This window comes from Balaenoptera ricei, chromosome 8, assembly GCF_028023285.1.
Source record: "Balaenoptera ricei isolate mBalRic1 chromosome 8, mBalRic1.hap2, whole genome shotgun sequence".
Lineage (NCBI taxonomy): Eukaryota > Metazoa > Chordata > Mammalia > Artiodactyla > Balaenopteridae > Balaenoptera > Balaenoptera ricei.
The window spans coordinates 16,730,669-16,754,125 of NC_082646.1; the positions used below are offsets into that span (position 1 = coordinate 16,730,669).

Here is a 23,457-nt window from a genome sequence, read left to right on the forward strand (position 1 = left end):
CCAACTGGAAATCTGCGTAGGTCTTCATTTGATGTGCCAAGAGAATGAAGGGAGATGAAAACACTCCACATCTTCCAATGTCCCCATACTGTGATCCTAGTGTGGGAGGACTGGGGCCTGACTAGATTCTCTTGGAGCTACAGCCTCATGAGGAATGCTTTTCCTTAGGAGTATAATGCAATCCTGTTATTTAAAAAAATGTTTCTGAGTTGCTGGCATATTTTCACCTTATGTTAAAATGTAGCTTATGCTTATTATTCATGCATTGTAATGTGAAATTTATTCATTCACTTAACAAATATTTATTGAGGCCCAGTATAGCATAGTGGTTAATTGCATAAGCTTTGCATCTTACAAACTTTGACCTTAGGGCAATTGCTTAATCTTTCTGTGTTTAAAAAATACAAGATGGGAAAGAATACTGTGTGCCCTGAGGACTGTTCCAAGGATTAAATGAGATTACACATGTAGCATACTTAATAAGACCTCAATAAATACAAAAGTAGTAATAATAATAATAATAGCAAGTATAAATTTACACTAGGGTGCTAGATTGACTGGGATATAGGACCTTACTTTATAGTTTATACATCTTTCAGCATACTTATGGCCTCAATTTTTTTTATCCTGATTGTGGTGGGACTCTGCTTTGCATTTGGTCTGATCGAGGTAGCTTTACTTCTGGAGGTGATAAGAATAGGTAGGACTTTGCGGACTGGACATTATCCCGGTGACCATGTGGTGATGGCTTCCCGCCTCATGTTGTGCTGTTTGCCTGCTGGAGCTTTCCAGACTTCTAGAGGGCTGCCTGCAGTTCATGTATTAGGGACTGTAATTACAGTGCAGAATATCCAGGCCTGTGAAGACAGGGCAGTCTTGAAATTAGTTTATGCATAATGGATAATAGGAGGCTGTTTTTAAGTGTAACTCATTTGGTGGGTTGGCAGATCTTGACTTCCTTTTTGATATGTAACATTTATTTATTTATTTTTTAGCAAGATGAGGACAGAGGGCTCCTCTAGACTAGAGCTCAGACTTAGCAATTTACATTCAGTAATCTCTTGGTCATTTAGCCACAGATAATTTGTCATGGTTTGTTTTAGCTGCTGTGATATTGATATTTATTATGCAAATTGTATTTCCTACATCTTATTGTTCTGCATTCTATGAATACTTAAATTATTATAAACCTTTACACTTAATATGGCTCGTCCTTCAATTTGATGCTTGAGCAACAGAGGGTCAGAGAGCACACGATTTTCTAGAGGGGAAGAAAATAAGTAATTAAAAAGCAGACAAACAAGAGAGCCGGCTGCCTGGCTCAGAAGAAAGCAAAGGCAATTTCGGGGAGGGAGAGCGAGTCCGAGAAGCGAGTCGCTTCAGCCTGGAAAGCCTCTCCCAGAGACGCGGGAAGCTCAGAGCACCTGTTGGTCCCCAGCCGCCTTAGGCGGGACAAGGGGCAAAGGGGCGGCGGGAGGAGTGGGTTTGAGCCCTGAAGGAGGAAGATGGCAGACCTTCTCTTCACACCCCGTCTCCGCCCTCCACCCCGAAGCCTTCACAGAAAAGATTTTTTGTTGAGTGTGTGTAATCGTAATTATCTAATAATACATGTGCATCATGTATATTAAATACACATATATCACATATACATTAAAGCCAGGAAGGAGACCTTCAGCAAGCTGGGGAGCCGGAGCCAACCCTCCTCGATCTACCTTTCCCGAGAATCTACCGCAAACACAGAGACTCGAAAATCCCAGATCCCGATTCCGGCTCCTTTCTCCCAACTATGCCCAAGTCTACCGCTAGGCTGTTGAGCGGGCTCTCCCGCTCCGCCGGACGTGCAAAGCACGCATGCACTTCTCCCAGATTGTTTTGTCAATCCGGGGACCTGCCTTCTCACTCTCTACTCCCGAACAGCCCCCGTTTCCCAAAGATCTATTCCTTCGGTGCAAGGTGAGTGACGGAAATTTGCAACGTTTTGTTTCCAGGCCAGTTGCACTCTGCGTACCGGGCAGGGGAGCCTCCTAGGGAGATTCTCGTCGTCTGGTTGATGTAGCGATTCCTATAAACATTCCTAATAAAGGTGTACGGGAAGCTAGACCCGCCCCCGGCGCCGGAGCCCCTGTGCGCCACGGGCCCAGGAGAACACTTTTTCCTTGATCCCGGGAAACCGAAAACAAATTTTAACATAAACATATTTGCATACGCCCCTCCCCCTGGCCCCGCCCCTAGGTGGCGCGGGCGCGCCGCCGAAGCCAGCGCCAGGGGGCGGGGTGGGGGAGGGGGTGAGTCCTCCGAGAGCCGGGTTCGGCTCGCGGCGATGTGATTGGTCGGTCCGGACTCCGCCTCCAGCGCATGTCATTAGCATCTCATTAGTTGTCCGCTCGGGCTCGGGAGGAAGCCACAGCCGCCAGTCTGAGGCAGGTGCCCGACATGGCGAGTGCTGTGCTGCCGAGCGGACCCCAGTGTGCGGCGGCGGCGGTGGCGGCGGCGGCGGCGGCGCCTCCCGGTCTCCGACTCCGGCTTCTGCTGTTGCTCCTCTCTGCCGCGGCACTGATCCCCACAGGTAGGTGTGGGCACCGGCCGGTTGGCCCCCGACATCTCCTAAGGCACCCCGGTGGCCGTAGCCATGGAGGGGGGAAACGTTTCCATGACAACCTTCCCCCACTTCCTAAATCCAAATCGGAGGGAGAGTGGAGAGGAAACTCAGGGCTGAGAATGGAAGGGGTTGAGGGGATCGGTAAATCTCCTCTCCCTTGCCCAGCTCGGTGTGAATTAGAGCTCGTAGGGATGGCTGCACCCACACCTTTTCTCCCCGGCTTGGCGCGGGGCGCGGAGTGGAGTGAGAATGTGGGGCTCGGGGGCTAGAGAATATAGGGGAAGGGGGTGGATCAAAAGCACCCCCCCAAACCTTCCGGACCCTCCCTAACTCGCTGTTGTCCCCGTAACTTGCAGGTCCTCCCGCCTCCCCGGGCTGCCCATTCGCCCCCACCTCTCCAGCGGGCGCCCCGTTCCCCATCCCCGAAACCTCCCCATGGCCGACTAGCGGCCCCCTCCAGCGCGATTCCTCACTGGTCCACAGGACATCTCCAGATTTGTCTGATCGCTCCTGCTTTCCCCGCGCTCTGCCTTTCTCCCCTGTCCACGAACAGCTCGCCCCTCGTGTCTCCTTCCAGCCGGATCGCGGCCCCTCCGCCCCCTCCGCCCCCTCCGCCCCCTCCGCCCCCTCCGCCCGGCTGCGGGTCTCCTTGGCCGGGCTCCAGGCAGCGAAAGTTCCCCGGGCCCGGCCCCGCGGGGAGGCGGTTGCTGTCGCCGCCTCTGCGAGAAGAAGCCGGGAACCCGCAGCCCGCCTACCCCACAGCGTTCTCCGCCGCGAGTGGGGACCCCGGATTTCCAGGCTGCCTGTCATTTTCGGCAGCTTGGGGGTGGTGGAGCGAGCGTTCGTGGCCTCTGCGGCCAGGCGGTCACCCTCCGGGCCTCCGAGCGTTCCCTGCGTGCAGAACTGTCTTGGGAATTTGCCCAGGGGCGGCTCTGCGCGCCCCGCTCCTTCCCTGAAGATGCGGAGCACTCGGCTGGAGCACGCTGTTTGGCTGACCGTGTGCCGGGCGCGTTGGCGCGGTCGGGAAAGAAGAGGGCAGTGTTTGCTTTTGCTAACAAAAGGGAGCTGGAGCTCTTCCCCAGCGGAGAGCCCGGCCGTGCTGCACCCTGCCTCCCCTTCCCACCACCGCCGCGCTTGGCGGCCGCGCGGCGTCCCAGCGCCCCTGGCCGCCTGCTGCGGGCTGGGAGCAGGGAGCCGGGACTCCAAGGCGCAGGGCCGCGGGGGGCGGGGAGGTGCAGGAGGGGATGCAGCAGGGCTCGGCGCCTGCAAAGCCCCTCCTCGCAGCTCGGAAGCCGCAGGACCCGCGAGCAACAAGTGGCGGAGGACACCGAGAGCTCAGCCCCCACCTGCGGAGCCCCCGACCCGGGCGGGTGCAGCGCCGGGGCCACCGTGCCGCTCCCGGGGTGCCTCTCCGCTTGGGCCGTGCCGTTTGTTTACACGCTAGAGGACACACAGTTACGTAAACACCGCAGGAGACACGCTGTAGGAAATGGGGAGATCTGGGGGTGCTAGCTTTGGATTTGGGGGGATACCGGGGTGGTTGTTTCCCCCCCACTCCCCAAGACAGGCTTGCAAGGGAGCTCGACTTGGGGAACCTATCGGGGATCCATAGGTGTGGGAATCTGGCGGCAGCTTCAGTTCCAGAGCTGAGGATTTTTTCTTCCATGCCACTGTCTCCGGATGTTGTTTATGTGTTTTTGCACAGTGAATTCCTAATTTATGAGTTACGGGATAATTGGGTTCAGCCGATGCCGGTGTGGTTACAACTTCATTTCGGGTGATGTCTCTGACTCGATGGGTTCCATGAAATGTTCCTGAAAGAGATCCCTCGTTCTGCTGCATTGTAAAAAGCGCCAGTGTCGGTTAAACGTGAGCGTTACAGGCTCGGTAACTGGCGCATAATAGAGGCAACAATAGACTTGTATTGGCTGCAAAAAAAAAAAAAAAAAAAAAGGCGGGGGTTGGGGGGAAGCGCTGGTCGGGATATTGTCTTTGGACTAAAAATGGGAGCCGTGCAATACCGCTTGCCAGCAGAGCAGCATCAGATTATACCTCCTCTGTCCAGCCTGCTCATTGAAGGCTCCGGGTAGTAGCAACAGTACTGTATTTGTTAACTATCTCGCGGTAAGAAGTTGCCTTCCCAGCGAGGGCTATATGCTGACTTAGAAAGGAGCGGCCTGGAACTCAACCGTGCATGTCAAAGCTACAAGAAAATTCTGTTGCCAGTTACCATGGAAGCAGCTTCTTGCTCCTGTGTACATCCCTGTTTGTAGGCTGTTATCAGATTGTGTTCAAATTAGAAAGTAATTGGGTTTGATTTGTAGTGAGGGGGTGAGGCGCCTTTCTTTAAATCTTTTTTTTTTTTTTTTCCTTTAATGCGTTTTTTTGGTGCTGAGTTTGAGAAGGGGTCTTGGCCTAGCCCCAGGTCCTAGACCCGGAGAGTAGATTTCAGGTGGGGACCAGGGGACTTCTCTTCCTTACTCCTCTTAGTTTAAGCTTTCTCAGAGACCTCCAGTTCCTACTCCCAGGATTAGAGAAACCTGTTGGCGTTGCCTTTTAACTTCATAAGGCTTGTTTCATTTACAGCCTTACTGGGATAGCCATCAAGGGCCATTGTGCAGTGGGTCCAGGTTCTGTCTTCCCCTGTAACTGAATCCATCTATCCCCTGGAGAAAATCTCCCATCCCTCCTGTGGTGTTTGGATGAAATGGATGTTAATGAAATGCAGCTAAAATGGGCTTGTCAAAGCTCACTCCTCAGTGTAAATCACGCCCGTTTAGTTTGGGGTGCTTGCATGATGTTGTTTCTGACCCACAGTGAACCCGTGGTTGATCACCCTCCTCTTACATTTTCAGCAGTAGAGAGGATGGCTGATGGGTGGGGATGTGTGGGGGTGCTGGGAAGCCCAGGAACTGAGTTTTTGCTTGTCGTGGCCTGTTGGGGCTTGTGTACCGGGGATAGGGACTTTACAAAAGTGCCGCCCTGCTATTGTCGCCTTTCCCTGCCTCAAATCCAATAGCTGCGGGAGGGACTTGCACTTGTCTGTGATAGCTTTGATAAAATATCCCTCATTAATGCCACTTTATATTTACAGTGTGTCACTGGAGACGCACAAGGCTTCATTTAGTGACTTGTGTGACGAGACAAGCTTGCATTATTTGCCTGGGACATTTTGGAGGAACAAGAGAGCCATTGAGCAATCTTTTGAAATGAACAAATACAGAAAAAGGGGGGAATAAAAGAGCAGGCAGTTCTCCGGAACAAAGAGCTTTATTCATATGGATGTCGTACATGCTTTATCCAGTTTTCCCAATGGCCCTCCTGGTAAAGGGGAGTGGGACAGGGAAGAAGCCAAGGCAGGACACTGGCGCTTCCTCTCTCGTTTCCTGACTTCACATTCTTATCTGACTTTGCCCTCGACTCCTTGGACTCCTTGCCTGCTCTGCTCAGCTTGCTCGGCTCCCTCTAAAACCCCAGAAGGTAATGGGTTCCTGGGTCTAAAAAGGAGATTTTCAAATCCTTTCTCCCAGCTCTGAATTACAGCGGAAGAAAGTGCTAGTAGCTACCTGTTGAGATGGATGGTCTTCGGCGGATATATCGGTTGAATGGAAAGAGATGTCACTTTTCTGTGACATGTGTCAGGGAGTGGTTGATAGTGAATGTCAGATGGGTAAGAGGTCTTGCAATTATAATATTAGCCTTACTATTTATTTTTAAAGAAATGCTGTGAAAACTAAAATCCAAAATTGTCATTGTCATGAATGGTGCTCTTGGAGTTTTCAGTGACTTTTGCCCACACCTGGTACATTTTGGCCTTATTATACATAAGTGAATTTTTATTATTCCTTGGCCTATATTGCTAAGTGATTTTCAGGCTTTAAAAACTTGATAATATTGCTGTGAATATAAACTCAATCTCTCAGTTTCTGTATGTGACATATTAATGCTTAATTGGCCACTTAGAATTTACATTTTAAAAATGGTTTTGTGTGTGCCTGTGTGTTTAACAGAAGGCCCATTTTTATGCAGGGGAATCTCTTAAATTGCACCAAACTAATCAATGTTATGATTTGAATGGAAATTTACCAGCATATAAAGAAATTTTCTACGAAATAAATCCGAAGGATTCAAATGTTGTATCTCTTTCTTGGGAAGAATAGTACTGACCATCATGCTGGGCATTTTCAACTGAAAATCCAGCACAGAAAGGAGAAATCACACAGCGACATCTGTTGCAGAATTGAAAATTTGCTGCTTCTAGTTGTAAGCAATTAGTCCCATATAAGCACCTAATGGTATCAGCCTGTGTGTGTGTGTGTGTGTGTGTGTACTCACACAAATATGTGTGTATCCACATGCATATATGTATATATATGTACGTATACAGAAGCTCAGCCAGCGTTCATAGTCACGTTTAAAATTATTTAATAGAAAATATAACATTTTAATGCCAAGTTCTTTTTCTTAATATCACCTGTTGAGGAACTAGACATTCCTATAATCATGGAATTTTTGAAAGGGGAAGGATATTAGAAATCATCTGGCAAAATCTCATTATTTTGCAATGAGGCAGCCGAAGCCCAGAGAGGGAAGGACCGTGCTTGCCGCTGAACTGAGGCTAAGTTAGCTATGCTTCCTGGATGGCCAGCTGGTCTCTTGATAGCCAGCCAGTGAACCTTCTCTTCCACCTCCCAGCAAGGATGCCCAGTTAGGGATATGCATCGTGGGTAGATGGTATCTTGGGTAGGAAGAGTTTGTATTCTGAAGGCAGCAAGAGTAATTATTGTTCTGTGTAATAAACCGTTGGGTCAGAGGTGTGACCTCTGGGAAGAAAGGACCAGTTTTTGGTAAGGTTGTCTTTAGTGTTGACAAGTCATTCTGAAACCTCTGGACTTCATTGGGCAGTCACACATGAATGTTGTTGTCCAAAGCACCTGAGTAGAGGAGAGCTCTGGATTTGTGTCCCGGTCCTTTAAGTCCGATGCGTGAAAACTAGGCTTCACAGAAGCACAGAAGCCTCAGCTTTAGACTTTTAAGCTTTCGTTTTGTCATTTCAAGGAGTCAGATTAACAGGAGAACTGGTTCCACATAAGAAAAAAGGAAGGGTCCTTAAGTCAAGAACAAAAACACATCTTGATTTTCTTACCAGGTACTTGTGCCTTTCCGTTAAGGCTGGGAAAAAGCTCAGAATAATTTTTTTTCTTAAAGAAAAAATTATTTTATTGTTGCAAGATGACCTTTTTTTACGTCAATCATATTTTCTTTATTTTTTCACTTTATTATGGAAAATTTCAATTATACACAAATGTAGAGAGAATGCCATAATTAACCCTCTTTGTAGATCATCAGGTTTGGTAATTATCCACGCATGGTTCATTTACCTTCTGTACACCTCCTCCCCTTCCCAGATTATTTTAAACAAATCCTGGACATCCTATCATTTCTTCCATAAATTACTTTAGCATGAATTTCTGTAAGATACAGCTCTTCCTCTACACCCATAATCACAGTATCATTAGCTGCATGTATATTTTATCCACTGGTATACAGATTTTCATCCTACTCTTGCTTTACCCAGGAAGGTAGAGTGAAGGCTTGTTACAGTGGGTAGAAGCTGAGGCGGGAGCTAGAAAAGCCAGAGCATGATTACTGCCTGCACTGAGGAGACCTTTTCATGTGGTTTGGTTTATTTTGAGCAAGGTTTTGTTTGGATCGGATAAGATGAGTTTTATTGTGTAAATATGGTTGTGTAAATATGCAGTAATTGTAGCTAATTCCTCAGTGGCGAGCTATGGAAAACACCCTTGGTGAGATTGGCCATTTCTAGATGTTCTCATAATGAATACTCTCCATAGGAGGACTTCTGTAGGAAAGGCTAGTTTAGTTTGATGGCTGTGAGATACCCTCATTCGGAATATTTTCCTTTAAATGTCTCCGTGGTATAAGTGCCTTTGCGTTTTGTAAATATATGGCTTCAAAGAAAAAGATGTCTTTTCCCATTTCTAATTGGCTAAGTGTTAATTTCAGCCTGTATTCTGTAACTGAAGTGATCAGAAAATGCCTTTGGTGTGGGAAACCCCTAGGGAGCTGTAAGTTTTTGGGCCTTATTTTTGTAGGATGGGGGTGTGGGGTGGTAGGAAGAGAAAATGTTACTCTTTTTCACTTTTCAGTGTTTGCCCCATTAATTTAAAATGTGAATTTTTAATTTCAGCTGGAAATGTTAGAATGCTTCAGTGTTAATTTCGGAACTTCTTTGCTTTCTCGGAAGATAGGTTGGTTCCATTTTCCGGGGTTCGTGAAATGTGAGGTTTTGTTTGTGTGTGTGTGTGTGTGTGTCTATCTTTTAAGAAATTCTTTCTCAAATGTATTTAACGTGGACTATAAATCTGAAGCATTTGGGTTTTTGGTTTCTAGCCAAACAAGTAATTACACATGAGATGGTTTTGAGGGGTCCAAGCTGCCCTGGCAGGGTAAAAACCCGCCTCCTGTGCCCCTCTTCTGAGCTGGCCACGGCACCAGAAAAGCACAAAGGAATGTCTACATTTAGGGTTTGGGGAGCGCCACCAAAATCGAATAAAAAGGCTTTGTTTGGAAACCATCAATGAAGGAAGGAACCCACTGGAATGTTTGTAATTACAAGTGGCACCTCCTTGTTTAAATTTCAGAAGCCACAGTTTCTTTTTCAGAGATTTAAATTGCAGGCTCTAGCCAGCAGCTGCTGTTGTGGTTAATGCGCACTTTCTCTTTGAAGATCTTCCAGTGCTGGTTCTCAAAAGCTTTGGAGCAGTTGGCCTTGAACTAGGGTTAGAAGAAAGGGAGATGGAGGTATTTATATACATGCACAGCAAAAGTGATGTGTGGCCTTTATTATTACTCAAAAGAGGAGCTTGGTGGTAAGGTTTCGAGAACACTGAGCGCTAAGAAAAATCTATTATGACTGACAGGTGTCTTGAATGGGGTGATTATCTTACGAGAGATGTGGGGTGGGGAAAAGTTTTTCTTTTAGTAGATGCTTTACTGGAATATAGTCGTTTGATATTTCAGAAATGTTAAATAGCCTTGAAATGAAAGTGCTCTGTTTCATATTTAAATGCTACTCAGTGTTTGATGTTGATATTCTAGTGGCATGGACTTTTAAAAATGCCTAGAATAAGTGGCTTGCTCGTGGCAGTCTTCCTTGGTAAGGTAGGCACTCTAAACCCTCTTGAGCCATCCAGCACTAGACGGCAGTGTCAAGTTGGAATTAAGTTATGAGGTCCCTGGAGGGGGTGGGGAGGAATCTTCCTAAAAACAGAGGGCTCCCGGGCCCCGTCTCTCCCATTGTCTGTACCATATCTCCACTTGGCTAGGAATACTCTAGAAGTTAACATGTCAGAAATTGAACCTTTCCTCTTAGATCTCAACTTTTCACAAAGTCTCCATTATTGCACGTGACACCACTGTCATCCTGGTCTCCAAGGCCCTGAAATTTGGAGTCTTTTTTCCCCTCCTTATCTTTCACCCTTGGACTGAAATAAAATGGGATAAAATGGGGCTGATTATTTCTCCACAACATTCTCTGGAAGCCTCAACGTCCTCTCCAAACCATGTTTTACTAGCAAAAGCTCCCTAGCCAATTCCCCTGATCCTAGGCTCTCTGAGCCAGAATTTAAGTCCTCCTACCACAGCTGTAATTCTTTCCTGGACAGGATCAGGACATGCCCTTGCAGAAAACCTAATCTCAAATTCTTGCTCCTTGCACCAGATTCGAAATCCACATTGTTTTGTATTAAGGTTGTTCCTTCCTCAATTGCTCTCTCACTCCTTCTCTAATTGCCCTCATTTCTTATTACTTTTCAGCCCAATCCCGATGAGACTGGAAGACTGATGATTCTCCAGTGAAACCCAGGAAGAAAGTGGTTTCCCCTGATCAGCCTTCAGCTGGTTGCCTTTGCATATAACACTGCTCTCTGATCGGTTTTCCTCTTAACTGTTTTGGTTTATAATTGTAGGGCGACTGAATCTCCTTGCCCACCTTGAGAACAAAGATCTTTCCTTTGCATCTTTCAGTTTAACTAACACGTGCTTATCTAAAATATATGCCCACACAGACATTTCCTTTTTCTGCTTTACAGGTGTATACATGAGTCTTTCTTTCCAGTAAGCCACAATATGTAGATATTATTGCCATTATTTTAATGAAATTTTAAACCTTAGAATGCTGAAAGTGTATTGTGCCTATTTGGTAGTACATGTTGGAATACAAGCATTTACTATAGCATGAAAATAGTGTAACTGAATTGACAAATTACAAGCTGGCAAAGTAAGACTTTGGGGCAAAACGTTAAGCCTTGAGGAGTTGGAGACGTTGGAAGGATCAGAGTCAGAGAGCCTGGTCTGGAGCTGCTGACTTGGCATACATGAGATCAGCCCCTCTGAAGATGCTCCAAAAGATGCAACCTTAGAGGAGCATTTGGTGCTCATGTTTTCGGTACATCAGTTACTAAGAAGTACTACCCGGGAAGCCAGAAGGAAGTGCACTAAAACCCAGGTCTTTCTTAGCTAACGCTTTAAATAGCGTTGACTTTGGGAGCAGTGCTATCTCACTAAACACAGGCATCTCTCCCATTGTGGCAGATCGCATTTTAGTTGATTACATAGAGGGTGAATTGTTACTGGCTTAAGAAAAAAAATGAAATCTTTGTTTCTCAGTCTAACTGCTAAACTTGTTATCTGAAGGATCTTTTCAAAGCCTTTATCTGGTACTAATATCTGCCATGGTTCTTCCCTTATTTTTTTCCTCGTCTGGCATCCTTCCCCTGCAGAGTTCAGTTTTTGCTACTGGAAGGTTATGCAGCATGATAATTCAGTGGTATGAACACTTGATTATCATGGAGTATTTGGGGACGGTCTTGGGGGAAAAGGTCGTATGTCAAATGTGGTATGTATTTGGCTCTTTGCTGATTATCAGCCTGGGATAAGCCAAGCCATGCAGAAGTTACTGCACATCAACAGCTTCTGAGTAGAAGAGGAACCCTGCTTCATTTCTCTTGCAGAAACCCTTACTTAAACAATGAAAACTTCAAAGATAGGGAGAAAAAAAAAAGTTAATTCAGTACTAAATTACTGCTCAAATGGTTTTATCTCTTAAAAGGTTCAAATAGAGATTAGCTTAAATGACACTGAACTTCACTTTTCCTTGTGCATATCTTGTGCGCACACATCATTGTGAAGAGACCTCTGTCTCCTTTCTTTTAGTTTTGTTAGTAATCACGTGAATGTTAGTTGCTGTTTGTTTCCCTTTCCTGAAGCAAATCTCTCCATCTCTGGGCCAGGTTGGCAAGCAGAATACTTGGTCTAGATTACAGAACAATATAAACCTAGTGCTTTGCTTAAGAGCTAAAAACAACAAAAACAACCTACCTTACAGGGTGTTAAAAATAAAAGAAGATCATATGTATGAATGTCCTTGAGAAGGAAGTATTTTGTATATATGGCTTTCATTAAAACAGCCACGGTTTAGTGATGGGGGTTATGTTTCTGACTACTACTACTGCTAATCACGTTTGTAAATCCCTCACACATTTGAGAATATTGAAAAATTCTGTGCTGAAAGGATTAATTCAGGATGTACTCAACTGTCTCTAAGGTGAAACTGAAGAATAAAGTGGCAGTAAGATTAAGACCCCTCCCGGAGTTGAATGTTTTTTGGAAGTAAATGGAATTATCCAGTCACCTTGGAGAAATAGACAGTGATTATAATCTCAAGTTTCTGGGCCTTTTAACACAGGCAGGACTTTATGATTTTACTTAGCCCTTATATTTTATATACTATATTTAAATCAAGTACTTGTATTTCTGTAGCTAACCCATAAGGCACTTGGAAGAAAAATGAGAATTTAAACATTATTGTTAAATCAAGTGTCTGCTTTTATACCAGGCATTGTGTTTGGTGCAGTTATAGTTGGGTGCGTTGATTCCTGAGGGATACAGTTGGTTTTCTCAACTTTTATTTTGAAAACTGACAAAACCGCAGGAAAGTTGAAAGTATAACAAATGCTTGTACACCCCTTACTTAGATTCATCAACTGTCAACATTTTGCCCATTTGTTTTATCTCTGGCTCTCTAAATAATGTATCCACACATGTCTTTTTTGTTTTTTCTGATCCATGTGAAAGCAAGTTGCAGGCATAGTGACACGTCACCCTTGAATACTTCAGCACCAGACTCCTGAGAATAGGGACATTTTCTTCCACAACCTCATTACGTTCAAGAAATTTAATATTCACCAATATTATTTAATGTCTAGTCCATGTTCAAAGTTCCCCAACTGTCCCAGTAATATTCTTTTCTGTGTTTCTTTGTCCTCCCTGATCTAGACTCCATTGGAGATCACACATTGGATATGGTTTTCATGTCTCTTTTTCTTTTAATCTAGAACCATTCCCTTGCCCTCCACTTTTATTTTCGTTTGTTTGTTTGTTAAGGTTCTTTTAAGGAGTGTGTGTGTGGGATGTTTTTCATGGTGTTGACATTTTGTTGAGTCCAGATCTGCAGTTTTGTGGAATGTCCCACGGTTCTACAGATTGTTTGCTTGTTTCCTCCTAGTTTGATTCAGACTGTAATCATAGGCAGGAACATGGCACAGCTGATGTTGCCACCTTTTAACATCACATCAAGGGCAACATAATAGCAGTTTGTCCTAATTTTAGCGGTGGCAAGTTTGATCCCTTTGCTAACTGTATGTTTAGTACTTGGTTGATGTGGATTTACAGATTTCTCCACTTCTGTCCCTTTGTCATTAATAAGTGATTTGTGGGATATTTTGAGATTGAAGATCCTGTTCTCAAACACTTCATCTAGTGGTTTTAGCAGCATTGATAAACCTTGTGTAAATCAAATATTACACCAGTGTTTATAAAATTGTGCTTTTTCTAATTGTCATTCCCCTGTATTGGGCAGAGGCCTTCTTGAATAAAGAAGAGCTTGCCTTTCCCCCATCCTCTCCTTTTTATTTGAAAATCACAGTGGACTCATAAATTTAAAAAAGTTTCAGTGTGATAATATTTCTTTACCGTCAAATTTGGTTAAAGGGAACCCCTTCAGTCTGGCTCTTGTATCCTTTTGACACATCTCTGTTGATTTTTAAGTTCTTTCTTATTTTATGTCACAAGAAGATGTCTAAGCTCACCTTGTATTTTCCCTGCTCCAGATCTGGAATCAGCTCTTTCTGCAAGAAGCTGTGGTTCCTTTTGGTGGGCAACTGGTATTTAGATACCAAAGACTTGCGCTCATTGCAGTTGACTTGTTTCAGTGGACAGAACTAGGAGATTACATGTATATTTATTATTATATAAATAAATTTATTTATATATATATCTGAATACATTTAAAATTTATACTTATTTATTTAAATCATGAGTTCATACTGATGTCTTCAATTCTATTGTAAAACTAAGGCTCTTTCTCCCCTTTTCTCATTCCTTATTTGTACTTTTTTCCCCTCACGGTGAGAACCTTGATTCCCAGCCATATCAGTGTCTTATAATTAATGCAAAAAATAGTTTTGGAATTACTCCACAGAGAATACTGTAGACGACAAAACTGCCAAGTGAAGCTCAAGATTTTTGCCATTCTTTTTGCCTTTAAAATAGATCCAGTGAAGGTTGATGGTCAGAGTACTGTGTTCACAAGTTCACAGATTAGTGCCTGTGTGTGTGTGTGTGTGTGTGTTATCAATGAGATGTATACTTAGGATCATTAATTTCTGTTTCTATTCAATTTTAGTGTTTTACCTATCCTTGCTGATTTAAGTTTATATGTTGAACATGTAAATCATTACCATGGCTCAAAAATCAAAACTATGTAAAGAAGTGTCACTCCCTTCCCTGTACTTCCTGGCCCATTCCCACCCATCTTCCTGTAGTAGCCAATTTCATTCCTTTCTCATGTATCTTTCCTATTTTTCCTTTGAAAAAATAATAGGTAGTGTTGTTCTTTGTTTTCATACTTTTCCATAAACCGTGTTAACATCTGCCTATAATGTCTTATTTGACAAATCCTGGGTTCTCATATTAATTTGATGATTTACCCCCATTTGGCTTTATTTCACTTCAGAAACTTTTTTTTTTATTTTATTTTTTTACTATATTCATATCTCTTCCATTTCTTCCTTCTAGGGTAATAGTTCTCTTTGGGTAGTTAGAAGAATGCTTTATTTTTTTCATTTAACTCACCAAATTACTTGCAAGAAAATAGGGACTGCCCTTTTTCATATAATGCAATGTGTGTCTCTGATGTTTATTAACTGTGCCTTACTTTGCTTCTCAGCAGTCATCGTTTACCCTTCTCCTCATCCAGTAAATTGGCAGATCTATGTCTCAAGTCCCAATGCCCCAATTCTTCCTACCCCTTATAAAAAATTGTGTTATACTTACTGTAAAGTGCACAGCCTTTTGCATCTAAACCTCAGACCATGTTCCAAAGGTGCCTATTGAACATCTCAATCTGGATATTCCACAGTTACCTCAAATAATATTAACAACAAAACAGCAACTATTATTTTGTATCTTCATTCAGGATCTCATTTAATCCCTACTGTCACCCTGTAAGTAATCTCTCTTCCTTCATTTTACAGATGAGGAAGTTGAGAGGATGATAGGACCCTTGTCCAAGAGGCACAAATAATAAGTGGTAGAACCAGGTCTATCTTCAAAACCCATCGTTTTAAACACTTAAGTACATTTTCCTAAAGTTCAAGATGTCTAAAACTGAACTTAGCATGTTTGCTCTCCAAACCTCCCACTATCCTATATTTTCTATGCTGATGAAGGGTATCACCAAGCTGCCCAATGAGTTAAGTGAATCTGGGAGACATCTTAGAGTACTTCCTCCTTCGCTACCCTTTCCCCCTGTGTTAGTAACTAAGTCCTGCTTGTCTCTTGCATTCACTCCTGTCAGTTTCACCACCACTGTCTTAGTTACCCTTATCCTCATTTTACAGTTGAGGAAAGTAGATTTAAACTGATCTAACAGTCCCTTAATTGGTCTGTTTACCTCTAGTGTCATCCCTTCTAATGCATCCTTAACACTGCTTTTAGGCAGATCTTTCTGAAACACATATTAGATTGTCACTTTCTTGCTTAAAATCTGGAAATGTTTTCTTGGCACCTTAAAGATGACACTTACACTCCTCCAGTGTGGCCTACAGTGCCCTTTATCACCTGACTTATGTCTTCCTCTCAAGCTCACCTCTTGCCAGCTGTGCACACAGTGTTCTTGCTTTAGGAGCTGCACACCGTGTTCTTTACTTAACCAAAGTAAATGTGTCCTAGATACGCCACGCTCTCTCAGCCTTTTGTATGTCACCTCCTCCTCCTGAAGCATGCTTATCTACATGGCTGATTCCTACATATCTTTCGAGATCCAGCTCCCAATTTCTCAAGGAAACGTATGTGACCTCTCAGGTGGGTTAGGTGCCTTTTCTTTGTGCCCCTCTTTTGTACTTCCTTAGGGGCTCTCCCAGACTTAACTTCTTTCTTCCTGTCAAGCATCTTTCTCCAAATTGCCCCAGGTTCCCTCTCTATACCTGTGCATTTCATACTGGTCAGACTTGTTTTCAACAGCAGAAATGCCCCATCCTCTGGTCTTCCATATCAGCGTGTTTCAATCCTGTGCGCACGTAAGACCCAAGTCCAGTGCTTCTTTTTCAAATCTTAATGTGCTTTCCAGCCTGAATGTAATATTTTCCTTTCAACTTCTTTTACAATTTCTCTAGCCATCCCATGATATTTAACACTTCTTACATTATCATATGTTGACGTGTGTCCATAGATAGGTGTCTCCTAGCCTTTCTACAGGAGGGACTACTGCTTATTCATCTTTGTATCCTTAACAGCATAGAGTTAATGCCCTACACATAGTATGTGTTCAATAAACATTTGTTAAAGCAATGAATGAATTGGAAATTAGGTCTCCATTGCCCATTAAATTGTCAACATAAATGTGAACAGAGAACATGGTGATAATAATTCATTCTTGAAGAGCAGCATAAAGATGCATCACTCCGAAGGTTGTTTATTCGCTCACCATTTTCCTGTTACACAATCTGATTTCCAATACGTATATAGCCTATCTTTTCTCATTTGTCATGAATACTGGTAGTTGGGGTTTAGAATTCGCTTGAGGCCTTTGTGTATGAATTTAATTTAGTGGTTGTCTAGTTATCGGCTTTTAGAACTGTAATTCTTAGTAGACGTTGTTTGTTCTCTCTTAATGGATGAAGGGCTGTCACTATCTGATGTTTTCGTAGCCTGAAGGACTGACTTCTAGCGTGTTTGTTCATACTTGGTTGTTGGGCAGTCGTTGGAGAGATTTAGATACCAGCCCAAGTAAGAGAACCTCTTTCCATTTACTTAATCACTGTACAGTCCTGATATGGCTGGACTTTGTGTCATTGCTAGGGCCATACTGGCATGTTAGAGTTGCAGCAACAAACCAAGAAACTTCTCTCTGAGGCCATCTGCCCCTCTTCCCCTCAGTTTTCATGAGAGCCTTGTCTTAAAACGGATATATTCTCAGGAGAGGCATGGTACACATAGGAAAATTTAAACCTCAGGGTAACAGTTTTCCTTGTACAGTAATAAAGATATATGTGGAGTCTGTGGCTTCAGGATCAAAAAATAGATCACAGTTGTTGGATCAAACATGAGAAATGGCTTGTTGCTGTGTTTTAAAAAAATGAGATGGGTAGGGCAGTCTGTTTTGTGGAGATGCTTCCACTATTTGTGTGACTGGGTAGTTGGTGCTAAATAAGACTGTGGCAAAATTAAGCTTATAAAGTTAATTGCCTACAATTTATCTAGTTTTAAACAGAAAGAAGATTTCCTGTTCTTCTTCCATGGAAGGTGGGAGAGATTGCATATGCAGGCAGAGGGAGAGAGAGTTTGCTAATGTTACCTTTTAATTTAGGAGAAGTTTGGAGTTTGTTCTTTCCTGTGAATATAGAGGTGGAACCCACTCTAACCAGAGTTTATTGCTGTAGTATTTTTTAAATGCATTTGTGACACTGATAAATCTGTGACCTTGTCGAGGCGTTTTTGAAGGGGAGGGGGTGGCTAGCCTTTTTCTCACTGTCGTAAGTGATGTCTGCTCAATAACTCTAACTACCTGACAGTATTGGGAGGGGAGGAGGACCTATCATAACTTGTTTTTATGGCCTATTTCTAAAGTGTTTCCTTCATAGTCACATCCATTCATTTAGACTTCTCTTCTCCCTGCCTAAGGCATGCATCCAGCCTAGGCTGTGTTTGGTGCTTTAAATGTTTTGAATTATGGGGAATTGTAGCATTTTTTTCGATGCTTCCCTTGTAGCTATATAGCTCTCTATTGTCTTAGGTTACACAGCTTGCACTTCTTAGGCATCGTGTGTGGATTATTGCAATTAGTTGAGGTTTTGAGTGGAATGACATATCTTCCTTGATTTTGTGCCATTTGCCATCTTCTCTATCTTGGTAGACACTCTTTCAGAGATTGCCTTCTTAAGAAATCCTTCAAGGCAGAGGAATTAAACCCTTCCTTTCCACTATAAATCTTGGTAAATATATCTTTATCAGTGTGACCTACTGTCAAGTAAATAATGATGTGATGGCGATGTTCACGAAAAATTATATCTTTGAAATACACATTTTGTCAGTGTGTTCATATATAATATATGATTGGTATTATCCAAGAAAAAGAAAAGATTAGTAAGTCAGTTTCTTCTAGAATTAGGTGGCTAATGCTTCAAGCATCCTATTTAAAAACAATTGCTTCTAGATCCTGTTGGCAGGATTGCTTATTTCATTATTCTGGTCATTTGCATGCAAACAAGTTGATGATTCTTTAAATAACCACCATGTTCAGTCTTCTTTTCCTCTTGAAATGTTATTCCTCCAGCATTGTATTCCATTCATGCAATAGCATGAATCTGGTCCAGAAAGAATTTCAGGCTAAAGAAGTAGCAGAACTTTAATTCACCTTTATTTTTTTAACCAAAAATGATGTTTCATTTTTATATTAATTTAGCCATGGTGACATCCCTTTATCCTTGTTTCATAAGGTGAGTGCATACAGAGTTATGCTTTAATAGAATATTTTTCAAGGTCTTAGGATATTTTTAAATGAGGTCATCACCTTCAGGATTTTGGCCTGAACTTTCCATGAACTAAAGGAGGAAGAAAAGGATAGACTAAAAAAAAAAAAAAAAAAAAGATGAATATATAATCTACTTATAATGGAATAACTCATGAGAGTTAAATTCATTTTATAACATTTATCTGGTGCTAGTTCCCAGAGCACTGTACCATTTCAGCAAGATAAGTTCCACATTTATATGTTGGATCTCTATAGGAGGCCCTTTGAAAAAGTGTTATACTCTTTTAAAAAAGGTTTGAAAACCACAGATATAAACAGAATGAGTCCTTCAGGTTCAAAACAACAAGGCTGGAGAGAGTGATGCCCTGGTTCCTGAGATCACATCTGGGCTGAGGCTAAAGTCATAGGCAGTAACAAGGAATGCTCATCTGCCTCATCTTTCCTTTCCTCATATTCTCTTTGGGGTCCCCGAAGGTGTGACTGTGGCCACAGCAGAGGACTGGATAAGGAGCTGAGATTTCAGATCACTGTCATCTCTGTCTTTCTATCAGAGGGATATAAAGAAGGGAGCTAACATGGAGTTGGAGTGTAGAAGGCTTTTCATTTAAATGAAGTCTCGAAAACACAGGGAAGATTTCCACCCAGAAAGAGGTGAGGAGGGAGGACATTCCAGGTTGAAGGAGAACCACATGAGTAAAGGCTTACAGGTAGGCAAGCTAAAATGGCATGTGAGAGATGGGATTAGCAAAAGATAACTGGGGGGCAGATTGTGGAAAAAACTTTGAAAGCCAAATTTAGATTTAATTCTGGATGTCATTGGGAACTATTGAAGGGATTTTGAGCAGGGAAGTAATGTCAGATTGGTGCTCTAGGACTATGAATCTGGCAATGGTTTGTGATTAGATTAGAAATGAGACACTGGTTAGGGGTATAATAGTTCAGGTATGACTTTATGAAAACTTGAATTAGGGCAGTGGAGGAAGAATGGAGGTGGAATTGACTGGAGAATGGGGATTGAGGGAAAGTAAAGACTAGAAACGAAAGCATGCTTTGATTTGGAACTTGAGTGGCTTAGGAGAGTGGCTGTTCCAATGAACAGAAATCAGAATATCATGGTGGGCTTAGTAAGGGAAGACAGTGAGCTTGGTTTTGGACATGTTAAACTTGAGCTACCATTAGAACATAGTAGAAATGTTTAGAAGGTCATTTGAAATGTGATACTCGAGTTTAGGAGAGAAGCTGAGAGTAGAGCTAGAGATACAGATTTGAAAGTCATCTGTAAAGAGTTGATAGCTGATTCTGCATGACGCATTGATTCAGTTACTTATTTGATACACATGTACTGAGATGCCCGATGTGTGCCATTGTGTTAGGTGCTGGAGAGGAGTGTATGAGGGATTCTGAAGAGGGTCATAGAGGTAGAACCTTAAGGGAGGTGTGTTTTTAGGGGACAGGATAAGGAACTGTGATGAACTACTCAGGACTAATCAGAGGACTGGAGATTAATACTGTGGACGGGGGAGGGAGTTGTAGGCAGGGTTGATGTGGGCTGGAAGTCTGTTAACTAAGTTGCTGAAGAGTCTTGAAGCAGTTAAGGATTGTCTTGAAAGTAAATGAACTCTGGGGAGGAGGTTGTATAAGAATGAAATTAGGTAACTTAGCCAGTCACACAGCTAGGATGTTGGAACACGTATTTGATTCCCGATTCCAGGTTTTTGGACTGAAAGTACTCCAGTGAGTCCGGTTCTCATTGTAGTACACTGGTACACCAAACTGTGCCTTACCATTCATTGTATAGGGGGCTGTGAGAGCCTGTTCAGTCTGTCCCTAGGACTCAAAAGGTTTAATTACGATTCTAGAGGTTGATGTTGAATAAAAAGCACATTAACGAACCTCGCAGTTGTCCTTGTATTTCACGTAATGAATGACAGCTTTGGCAGGCTTAAGCATGTAGGCAGGATAGATGGAAGCTTTTTCTGGAAGTGTGCTTCTTTAACAACCACCACCAGAGAACAAAAACAAATCCTAGTGTAGCGCGGGAAGCCCTTTCAGGGTGGCAGGAAGAATCTAGGTCAGCTTAACGGCAACTCCTATTTTTTAGGTAGATGAATGTTTGCTACCCTGGCTTTCAACAAGCTGCGTGAAGTCCAGAAAGACTGGGCATGGTTCCTTAGTGCATATTAGTCAGCAGGGGGTCACGAATTAAATTGATGTGTGGGGGCATTTTGATTTACATTTGACTAGTGAGAGTGTAGCTCAGGCCAATATGGCAGTCTGCTGAGTTGTAGTCTGCATTTGCTTAACTCTTCCATGTAAAAAGTAAATCCTTGTGGAATTTTTGCATATTACCTTTAGGACCTGACAAGTCTCCTCCTATAGGTAGAATGATCAGAAAGGAACTCAGTTGAGCAGTGGAGTGCTGAAACTTTCCAGCCATGTGTCTCCAGGGCTTTTCAGTAGACCTTTCTGTGATGATGGAAGGATTCTGTATCTGTGCCATCCAGTGGTGTAGCCACTAGCCATATGTGACTATTGAGCGCTTGAAATGTGGTTCGTGTAACTGAGGAGCTGAATTTTTAATTCTCTTTCATTTTAATTAAATTTAAATAGCCCCATATGGCTAGTGGCTACCGTATTGGACAGCATAGCTCTAGACTAAAAAGTAAGAAGCCAAATTCTTATGCTTATCATTATTGGAAGAGGGGTTGGGTGAGGGTGTTGACTTCATGCCGAATTCAATAGATTTGTATTGAATCTTGGACTCAGCTGCTGTGGGTCTCCAAATTGTGCATTTTTCTCTACTCTCTCTTGCTTTTCATACCTAAAAGCTTCTAGAATATCTTAATTGTTCTTTCTTCATTTGAAGAATTATCCCTTTTGGCCTTAGAGGGGTATAGCTCATCTAGTGCACAGATTAATAGCTCTAGCTTTGTCCTTAGAAAGCTAAATCTTGGGGCTTCCGTGGTGGCGCAGTGGTTGAGAGTCTGCCTGCCAGTGCAGGGGACACGGGTTCGGGCCCTGGTCTGGGAGAATCCCACATGCCGCAGAGCAGCTAGGCCCGTGAGCCACAATTGCTGAGCCTGCGCGTCTGAAGCCTGTGCTCCGCAACAAGAGAGGCCGCGATAGTGAGAGGCCTGCGCACCGCGATGAAGAGTGGCCCCCGCTTGCCGCAACTAGAGAAAGCCCTCGCACAGAAACGAAGACCCAACACAGCCATAAATAAATAAATAAATAAATAAATAAATAAATAAATAAAATTAAAAAAAAAAAAAAGAAAGCTAAATCTTGGAGGTTACTGTTACATGACTGTACTGCCGTATGCCAATTCACGTTATCTTTTCTTTCTTTTTTTTTTTTTTTTAGTTGATGCCGAAAGTGAGTGAAATGTGAAAAAAACATTCTTTATTTTAAATAGTTTTGACTGCCAGGTTAATGCGACTCTTAAGCAGAGCTTCATGAAGTCTGGCCATAGTAACTGCTTTTAACTTGATTTAAAGTTCTTAAACATTCTGAATTGCTTCACCTAATCTTTTTATACTGACGTACAATTTTCAGGCTCTTTTTTATTTTCAAATCCATAACTGACAGCTGCTCAACACCTCATTCAAATAGTTTTAAGAGTTTTAGAGAAATGTTGGGACAGGCTGGATTTACTGACATCAGTTGGATTGAGATATTGTGGATTTAAAGATGATAGAGAAGGAGAAAGAAAAATATGAAATAATTATTGCATGTTCACTGCTTGCCCAGTGACAGTGATTTGAAGCCTAATAACCAGCAAAACTGAGAGACAGCAGAAGGACATTGGCATTCACTTTCAAAACTTAACATAAGGAATGAATTTGGAAACAAAATTTTCATGTGTGGTCCCATTCGTTTTATGACATTTTAAAGAATACTGATGCACAGAAATGCATGTATACCAAAAACTTACTACAGACTTTTTCTTGAAATATAGTCTACAGATTCTGAGACTGTAAACTCCCAGAAGGAGTGAACTCTTTGGGGGAATCTGTGACGTCTAGTGCACAGCCAGTATTTTTCAAGTGAAATTGATCATTTTATAGAAGAAACAAGATCGTGAGATCTCCCACCTTTACTTCCCGTGACAAATGGCACCTACTCCATGACTCGACTCAAGAAGGCTCTGTGCTATAGTGAATATAAAGAAGCTATAGAGTGTAGTGTTTGTCCAAGAGTTAAAATTAATGTGACTATATATTTTGTCCTCAGCCTTTTAATGCCTTTTGAGTAAATGCTGCGTGCCTATCTGTGTGGGTGTGGGTGTGGGTATCCCCTACTATGTGCTGGACACCGTGGTAAGTACTAGATTTACAAAGATGAATTATATAGGGTTTCTTTCCTTCAGAGATTTATATTTTAGATTCTTGTGCAGGAGATAGTGAAAATAACAATGCTATGTGCTTAGACCCATAATAGACATAGTTTGGGAGTGCTACAGAAGGAGGAGGAGTACCTACACTCAGTATGGAGACTTAGCATCAGGAAAGACTCTCAGGGGGCCCTTGAGTTGGGACTTGAAAGATCGGTAGGAGAGAGCTGTACAGATGGTATTAGGAGTTTAGAGAGATAACATGTGGACAGATATGGAAGCCTAAAAAGCATGGGGCATTCTGGGAACTGCAAATAGTTTGGCATGGCAGGGGGAAAAAGCCTTTGAGGATGCAGCAAAAGGTGAAGCTGGGGAAGGTACACGGGAGTCAGATCGTGAAGGATCAACTTA

General features: G+C 42.8%; 1 protein-coding gene across 3 annotated transcripts in view; it reads left to right on the forward strand.

Annotated features, from left to right (window-relative positions):
* Positions 1 to 2,418: 2,418 nt before the first annotated feature.
* CADM1 (cell adhesion molecule 1) overlaps positions 2,419 to 23,457 on the forward strand; it is a 325,810-nt gene continuing 304,771 nt past the window's right edge. For all 3 annotated transcript variants that reach the window (XM_059930349.1, XM_059930350.1, XM_059930351.1), the window contains exon 1: positions 2,419 to 2,566. In XM_059930349.1, the coding sequence (XP_059786332.1) occupies positions 2,434 to 2,566 (133 nt within the window). In that variant the 5' untranslated portion in view covers positions 2,419 to 2,433. The remainder of the gene's footprint in view (positions 2,567 to 23,457) is intronic.